The sequence below is a fragment of the Pezoporus flaviventris genome, unplaced genomic scaffold, assembly GCF_033815535.1.
Source record: "Pezoporus flaviventris isolate CSIRO_AGI_PZ_B2104156 unplaced genomic scaffold, CSIRO_AGI_Pfla_v1 ptg000047l, whole genome shotgun sequence".
Taxonomy (NCBI): domain Eukaryota; kingdom Metazoa; phylum Chordata; class Aves; order Psittaciformes; family Psittacidae; genus Pezoporus; species Pezoporus flaviventris.
This window is the reverse complement of record NW_026892595.1, coordinates 6,580,196-6,588,701: the sequence shown is the minus strand read 5'-3', so window position 1 is coordinate 6,588,701 and position 8,506 is coordinate 6,580,196. Positions and strand designations below refer to the sequence as shown.

The window sequence follows — 8,506 nt, the reverse complement described above, 5'->3', positions numbered from 1 at the left end:
AAACACTTGTAGATAAAATTGTGGTTATGGGTGACTTGAGGCCTAAAATGGTATAAAAGAAGAAATTAAAGCTCTAATAAATTAATGTTGCTTAAACCAATGTGCTGTTAGGTATAATGCATTACAAAGGACAGGACAATTAAGAAATGGGAAGGGAATTATTTCCGGGATCTAACATCAAGATGCCATGATCTGAAAATCAAAACCAACTTTGACATTTGACTTTGGCAAAACAGGTTAGGAGAATTGACTTAGAAATGGGCTAATTGTACATAAGAAAACACCTATGGGGGCAAGTTTAGTACTATATTAGTATATACCTGTTAAGTCTTTGTATGCCTCATAAAAGGTAGTTTATGAGGTCTGAGAAGGCTTCATCTCTACTGGGACTGGCAGGTTCAGTCCAGCAGGCAGGTTTGTACAGGTAGACACTGCTGCCATTTCCATTGGTGCCAATGGACCTTACCCAACCATATGTCAGCTGTGCTGCCCCTGCCTCTCCTTCAGATCTGCAGTTTGCTGTGTAATTGTACATCCTGCCAAAAGGCAAGGAAATGTACACTGAGGCTGTATTACTGCTGGCTCAGGGCTGGTATGTTTGACTGGTGAAATAATAATGCTTGTCGTTATCTGCCAAAGACCCTTTTTACAGACTGTGACCCTAGTATCTGCACACCAGAGCTATGCACTCCTGGCACTGGTTCTCTGTCGCTGACTCATCTGTTATTTCCACCTACTCTTTTTCTTTTACAAGAAAGGCTTATAAGTTACTTTCTGAAATATAATTCACATCCCATCGCACCATTTTTGTCTTTTCTTTATGCAGCCTATGTAGTGTGGAAAACTGAGTTTAGTGCTAAGTAGTTGTTATCTTCTAGGCTAATTAATTTCCCCTAAATGAAAGGAGGAGAGTTTTCTCAACTTAAAATGCTTGTTTCTCCTTTCTGAACTTTGTCCTCAATGGATTCATTTTACAGATCTCTTTTTGCACTAATTAATTCCATTGATATTTATTTTCCCTCAAAGAGCCCTGTGGCTGGTTATCACAGAAGCAGAGTGCAATGCACTACATTTCTAAAGAATTTAGATTTAGTGATTATATGGACATCAGCCTTCATAACTGTCTTTTGAGAGTAATTCTTACCCTGACCACAAAGCAAGTTTTGCTCAGGTGCCTTGCTGTAGTTCCATCTCATATTTTAAACATGTAGCCACAATATGTCTCTCTCTCGGAAACAAGATTTGATACTTTCTCTTCAAGTGAGAAATATCAAGTATGTTGTAAAAAGTACAGTGTTTTATCCTCTGGAGGACTAAAGTTCCTGAAACAAATTGTTTGTCCATGAGTACTCATCTGAACGACATACTTACAGTATGTTCATTGTTCATGTGTGCAGTGTAAAGAAAGGATTTGACAAACTTGAATGTGCAGAGTGCTCAGTATTAGAAAGAGACAAATACGTAAGTATTGCATAAACCAAGAAATGTGCAATCTAAAGCTTCTGATTTGGAAGCAAATCAGAAGAGTTTCTTGAAGGTCTCCCTCCATGCTCATTATGTTCCACAGCTGAGTTCAGCATCCAATTGAATGATGAATTAGGCCCAATCAGCTGCCTTTGGCAACATTTGCTCACATCAGCAGCTTGTGCTCTGCCCTGGGAGATTTGGCCATGGTTGGGTAAATCCTGATGATTTCAGTGGAAATTTGCAGGGAGCTTATCTGTTCAAATCTTACTACTGGGGCAGAGACTTAGTGGAGCAACTTGTCAAAAATGGACGTTACTTCACAGTAAATCTCACCGTAACAGCAAGCCACAAGGGGCTTGTATGACTGACATAGGGTGTGAGGCTTGGGCTTCCCATGGCAGTGAAGTGAATTACAACTTAAAACAGCAGTGGCAGATTTGTCCTCTTAAATCCCTGCTGTTTGGCTAAAAGTTAGGCATGTAGTGGGAGTATCTTCCAGCACTGAGACAGAATTGTGCAGGGTGAATTCCTCCATCCTAAACCATTAGCCTTAACCTCCATCCTAACCTTAATGGTCCCACCAAAGTGTCTGCTTGTTGGAATTTTCTACCAACAAATGTAACCATGACTAAAACACTGTGCTTGTTGGAAGATGCTAAATAGAAGCAGTCGTTTAATAAAACCAGTCCATTCTAGTATAATAAAATACATCAGGTATGGGATATTTTACGAAAATGTTTAATTCAACTGTTTCTTTGGAATGTAGTAGTCATAGTTTGGAAATTTAAGTTACAGTTCAGTTCTAGGTGGTTTTTTTTTATGCTATTCAGTGTCTGAGAATACAAATGTCATTTAAAATTAAGGCTTCACTGTTCATTTTGAAACAACAATTTACAAGTGTCATATTGTCATAGAAAATAAAAATTTCTGTAAAAAAAATTTGCACAAAGTTTTATGATGGTACAAACCATGATGCAATAATATACCAGTAAAATGAAATCATTTTACTACAGAAGATTTTTATAGTTTTTCAATAAAGAAAAAAATATGTTATTTTACACTTTAAAAATTATGAAACAATCTAAAACAATATAAACTGAACATTTTGTAACACTGCCTTTACAAATTAATAACTTTATAAACATATAATTTTTTTAAATATATTTATCAGTGCAAGATACTTTTCAATGTAAAGTTGCAGTATCATTTTTCCTTTATTGAAGGGCAACTTTCATTCTATTCCGTTCAGAAAAATCAGATCTTCAGTGCTAGATCCTCATTATCATGGTAAGGTCTGAAGACCACAAAGGAGATATATTTCTTTTTATGTTCACTATTCTCAGTATGTTTAAAGAAGAAAAAAACCCACCAACTACCAGTTTTCTGTTCAAATAAATCAAGACCAAGAGCTGGTCCAGAATTGATTGAAATCTGTGGGAATATTTCAAAACATTTTGGGCTTCGGCTCCCCAGTGGGATTTTCTTTTCAAGGCAATAGATGCTTGTAACTCCCAGTTAAGTTAGTGGACTAGAAGTTTTTTGAGCTAAGGAGAACAGACCCTAACACCTGAATCAGATAGTGGTGGTGTGCTGAAAATAGATTTGAAAATTCCTTTATTTCTTTGGGTTAATCAACTAGCTGCTGCGATACCATTATGGTCAAATTGCAGTATTAGATACAAATGAACATTCTGTTTCTGCCAAAGTGAGTTTGTCCCTTGGAACATTTCATGGACTTTTAGGCAAAACTTTCAGGCCTTAGGTGCTCTTCTGACCTTCTGGAGGGCCCAAGGTCTAGAGCCTGGGGAGGTAATTCTTCCAGTTTAAGCATCTAAGGTTTGATGACCTGAAGTGAGTGGTTTAATTTTCACTACAGTCTTTGCCTTTGCCTTTAGGACTCTTTTGAAGTTGCAGCTGCCCACTGTTTTTTCTATTGGGTCTTCCTTTAAAATATTTTCAACTTCAAAACTCATATTTTTGCATCCAGTCTCTCTCCCTTTTCTTCAATTTCTAGGTTACTGGTGGATTTTCAACAGATTTTCCTGTTTCGTAGTTCATATTGGTGAAAAGGTATGCTTCAAAACTTTTAATTAATAAATAGAGATGGATCCTTTTGCTTTATGTAATTGAAGGCTGAATTAGCCCTTCTTTAGTCCTAATCCTGGACAGAATACTTCATTGCTCTACCATGAAAGCAATTTTGGAAAAGACTAACTCAGAAAGTCAAAAATTACTTCCCTGATGCTACTTGCAGAATTCAGTTAGGAAAAACATGAGTTCAGCGCTTTGCAGGACATTCCTTTCCCCATTTTTGCACTGTTTTTTTTTTTTTTTTCTGCTGGCTGATAGATACCCAGGGGAAGGTTAAAGCTGCCTTGTTCCACTGCTTCCTCAGTTATGGCTGTACTGTGTGCTGTGCTGTTTTCAGTGCAGAAAACCACAGGGCTCCGTTGCACCTGCAGGAGGGGAGCAATCCCTCTGGCCCATCACCTCCTGCTACACACCCCCCATGGGAAACATATTCTTGTTTCTTTTTACCCTGCTGGACCAGCTGCATAGGCTGCTGAATATTATTTGTCCAGTAATATTTGTCCAAAAATATAAAAAAATGGCCACATAATTGTCAAACAAATTTTCCCAACAAGTTACATTACTCAGCTCACTGAATCTGTCACTATCTGCACTTCTGGTCAGACAAAAACTTCCTGGTATGAAATGCCAATTGGCTATAACAGGATGGTAAGAACACACCCTACATACACTGTGGGATTTTATTCTGCCCTCAGTACCCATGAGTAAGCCAAATTAGCATTGATTAGCATGAAAATACATGCTTACTGAGAGAACAGAACTTTGGGTTTAGGTAGGTGCAGGAGGAGGAAAGTTTCCCATTGTAAAGGCAATCTTTTCAGTAAGTTTTCCCCAGTGTAATTAACAGGCAAGCTGTTCAGGATAAAAGACATGTTTCATGACTTCAGGAAAAAAGATACTGTCACTTTATGTTGTTAAGAAGAAACCCAAAGTTCGACTTTGGAGGGTAAAGTTAAGAATTTTCCCTTATTTTTTTAACACAAACTCTAATAAAATCCTTTGCCATTACCAGCAAGTTAAAGCTGCAGTTTTCTTTCCTTGGCAATGGCAAATGCTTATGCAATCTACTCAGAGAGAGAAGAAGAGAGAGAAAGAGAAGAGACAGGGAGAGAGATTTTACATTTGAAAATACATTCTATATGAAAGAACAATAAAAGGGGATATTGCAGCTTTATACAAAAGGGTCAAGAGACATGAAGTTGAAATACAGAAAGCAGAACAATCAAGCGAGGTTGTCAAATCTGGTTTGCCCTTGCTTTGCTGAGGCTACTTTCTTACACTAGAATATACTTTTTTTTTAGTTGGTGAGCCATCAGAATATGATGGCTCACCAAGTAAAGACAAGGGCACAACTTCAGAGAAGCACAGCTGTAGTTAATGTTAACACAATGAGAAGCAGTACAAACAAAAAGGCACTTGAGAGGACATACACTAGCCAGTGCCAAGGACTTTTTTGTTTAGTTTTTAGGCAGTACACTTGGTTACCAGTTGTGTCTGATGATGGCACATACTTTTTTATGGAGTTCACAAGCACAAAATTTAGTACAACACTGAAAAACATCAATAAAATTTGACTGTATTGCTTCATAAACAGAGCTGACACACTATATCGGTACTGATGCAGCAGTACTTTCAAAAACATCCTAACCCTTCTTTGCCTATGCACAACACGAGCAATTATACACAAATACAGGTGCAGGAGTTCACTAAATTGCTGTTACTCCAATATTTTCTGGGCACTGAGCTACAGACAGCATGTCCATCCAAAGGACCCCACTGAATACATTTCGTGACAGCATCTTGGATTTTGCACAGTAAAACCAAAATTATCCATTAACGGAAAACAAAAGAGAGGGAGAGAAAGAAAGACAAAATGAACTATAAGTCAATCATACTTGGTCTCAACACCAGCATTTGATTATTTCAAATAAAACCAACAGAAAAAGCAGACTGTACATGATTCAGATTGTTAACACAGATTCTTGTCCATGTTTATTGGTTACACACTCATTGAAGCTCCTGAGAAAAGCTTGGCTCAGTGTCATCAATGCACTTTTCAGCCTGTACAGTAAAAGATCATCAGTTCTCCAGCATGACCGAGTTATGTCCTTCCATCCCAATTCTCTGAAACTTCTCCAGTTGCTTTATACCTTCATGCTTCTGAGTATGAATTCTGTGTGTTTAGTTTATCTTTTTTCAGTTTTACACCATCAACCAGTTCAAAATTGTAATTCTCCAGTGCAGACAAGTTCCTCTCTGACATCCCATTGTGCCAACAGGCACAGTACAGGACAACTCCACAGATGGCTCCTAAAAGCACCCCGAGTGCACTCATGGCTATGATGGTGATAAGGATTGGATCTAGGGTCTTCAGAACATTGCCTGGTTTCCTGGAGATGTTATCATCGTAGTCCTCGCCTGTGTGGTATGGAGGTGTAATCCCTGAAATGGAGTAAAGCATTGCAAAATTTTCAGAACCGATTCCAATTAGAACTTTGTTTGATGAGTTGGAAATTTGGAGAAAGAATGTTCAGTTTTTGACATAAATCGCTACATAATCTGAAAGCCTCACTTCTTGGAGATAGTCACAAATAGCTGAATAATGTAATACGGCCCAATTAGTTGCTGATTTTTTTCAGACTGTTCTCCAAAACTTGAATCTGCTGCATGTTAGTATAGGTGTGATTCTACCCTAAATTAAGTGGGAGTCTTGGGAATGAATAACCAGACCTTTTAATTATATTTTGCAGCTTGCAGTATTTAGCTCAAAAATGTTAATTAAACAGCATTCAGCTCAGTTTGAATCTTCATAGCCTTAGACATCAGTTGGGAATCTGCAGAGATTTTGTATGTATCTTCACTTCCCTGACTTCAGGACTGGACGTTGAAATGGAAATAGTGACAGAACTAACACAGAAAAGTACTCTGCTCCTTGTGTAAAATATCCACTGGGTATCGTATTGTTTTCCCTCAGCCCTTTCAGCTTATGAAAAACTTCCAATAAGCTTGCAAACCTTGCCAGTTTTTGCAGGAAAAGCCAAAGAATCTTTCTGGGGAAACCCTACTTTTGCTGAAATCAATGATAGTAATGCCGTTGACTGTAACAGAAAAAGAAGTTAAGCTCATCACTTTAAAAATGCAAGCATATTTTATTGTTGGGACAATATAACAATTATGATCCATTTAATGATCCATTTACAGCTATCATCAGTGAAGATGATAATGCTGTGGTAGGGTGGTCATAAAATGACTTTTTCAGCCAGGTCTGTGAAGCAATTAGCTTGAAGAGTTTTGAGCCTAATTACATAGGCACTGCACGAATCATAAATTGTAAGGTATAACAATAGCTGTTTCTTCAGCTGTGGACAAGCCTTCTATATAACAAAATATTAAGGAGTTCTAAGTGTGCATGCTTATATACCTATACAAAGTAACAAATTATGTATGCCAAATTTGGCGATAGGTATAAATAATACAAAGTCTGTAAAATTACATGACATAGAAGAATGAAACTATTACGTCCTTCAAATAAATGTAAGCTTCCTTAGCATCTGATCTAGATAAATAAAAACCCCTTAATATAATACACAGGAAACTAATCTATAAATAGATGAATAGAATACACAAATTCATATGAAAATACGCTTTAAAAATTCATTCGGTTTTAACAATAACACAATTTTTACCTATTTGATTACTTTCTGGGTCGTCTTCTTCATCTATTTCATTCTCCACATCGGTTGATTCTAATGAAGCAAAGAGAATTGACACTGATTATTAGGGTTACAAACATTGATTGACTATCATGCTGGCAATAATGGTATAGCAGATTTTCCTGTGTCAGAGCATCATTATGTCAGCTTGACAGAACTGTTCATTATGATGGACTCTGAAAAGTAATGGAGAAAAAAAGAAAGATTTAAAACTCCTCTCTGCCCAGTCTTGGCACAGTTTTAGCTATCAGCAGGGATTTTCCATGACTGGGAAAGAGGAATCAGTGTGACGAATTAGCATCTCATTCATTGTATTTACAATTCTGGAGCCCAATTCCATAACACTTCATCAGCATAGGCATAGTTAATTACAAGAATAGTTTCACTGACTACAGTGAGACCACTTTTGTTTGGGCTTCAGACCGAGCTTCTGGCTTCAGCTCACACAGGCCAAAATCTTTGTGCAGCACTTGGTGCGAACAACCAAAGCATGTGGAAATAAGAAAGAAGTTACTTCCCTCTCTCATTTTGGAGTCAGGTAAACACAATCACTGAGGTCCCAGCACCCTTCTTGGCAATGAGGACATCGCAGGATGCCCTGCCTCTCTTTCCTGGCAGCTCTCACTCTGGTGGCGTATGATGAACCACAGAGGATGGAATGTGTGATAAAAAAAGATATTGTACAGCTTTCTCACCCTGCAGTGAAATTACAATGTAGCTGAAGTCTGTCATGTTACCCTCAAAAGGATATTAGCTACAGAAGGTGAGGAACACCCTCTATTATTGCTCTCAATTGTGTTGCCAGCTTGCATGGCATAAGTTTACCTTCCTAATGCTGAGGGCTCTCAGTTCTATTCCCTCTCCTACATAGAAGTCATTGCTTCATCTCCATCATGAAGGATAGGGTTCAATTGCTTTTGTTTATCTGGGGTTGCTACTGCCAAATTATGTGCAGTATGCAATGTACCTATGATCAGCAGTGACTGGAATAACTCAAGACCGGCCAGAAATAAAAGGGCTCAAATAGCATCTGAGGAATAGCCTGGCTCAGATGTAGAAAAGGCCATGTTCTAACGTTACTTTGGGTCCCACATGTCTGGGAGCTAGTAAACACAGCAAATGAGTCATAGCAAACTCAGAATTGCAGGACATCAGAGGACGGTGTAGGGACCTTTTCAACCTATCTGTGTATCCTGTAAGGGTTTGATATGGTCCTTTAAAGTAGAACTCAAGTA

The 8,506-nt window shown here is 38.0% G+C and overlaps 1 protein-coding gene across 3 annotated transcripts in view; it reads right to left on the bottom strand.

The window, feature by feature from the left end:
* Nucleotides 1-2,189: 2,189 nt before the first annotated feature.
* The window catches only part of NRP1 (neuropilin 1), a 117,543-nt gene continuing 111,226 nt past the window's right edge, over nucleotides 2,190-8,506 (bottom strand). For all 3 annotated transcript variants that reach the window (XM_061468130.1, XM_061468131.1, XM_061468132.1), the window contains exons 17-18: nucleotides 7,245-7,304; nucleotides 2,190-6,000 (exon numbers count right to left, since the gene is read on the bottom strand). In XM_061468130.1, coding sequence (XP_061324114.1) covers nucleotides 5,711-6,000; nucleotides 7,245-7,304 — 350 coding nt within the window. In that variant the 3' untranslated portion in view covers nucleotides 2,190-5,710. The remainder of the gene's footprint in view (nucleotides 6,001-7,244; nucleotides 7,305-8,506) is intronic.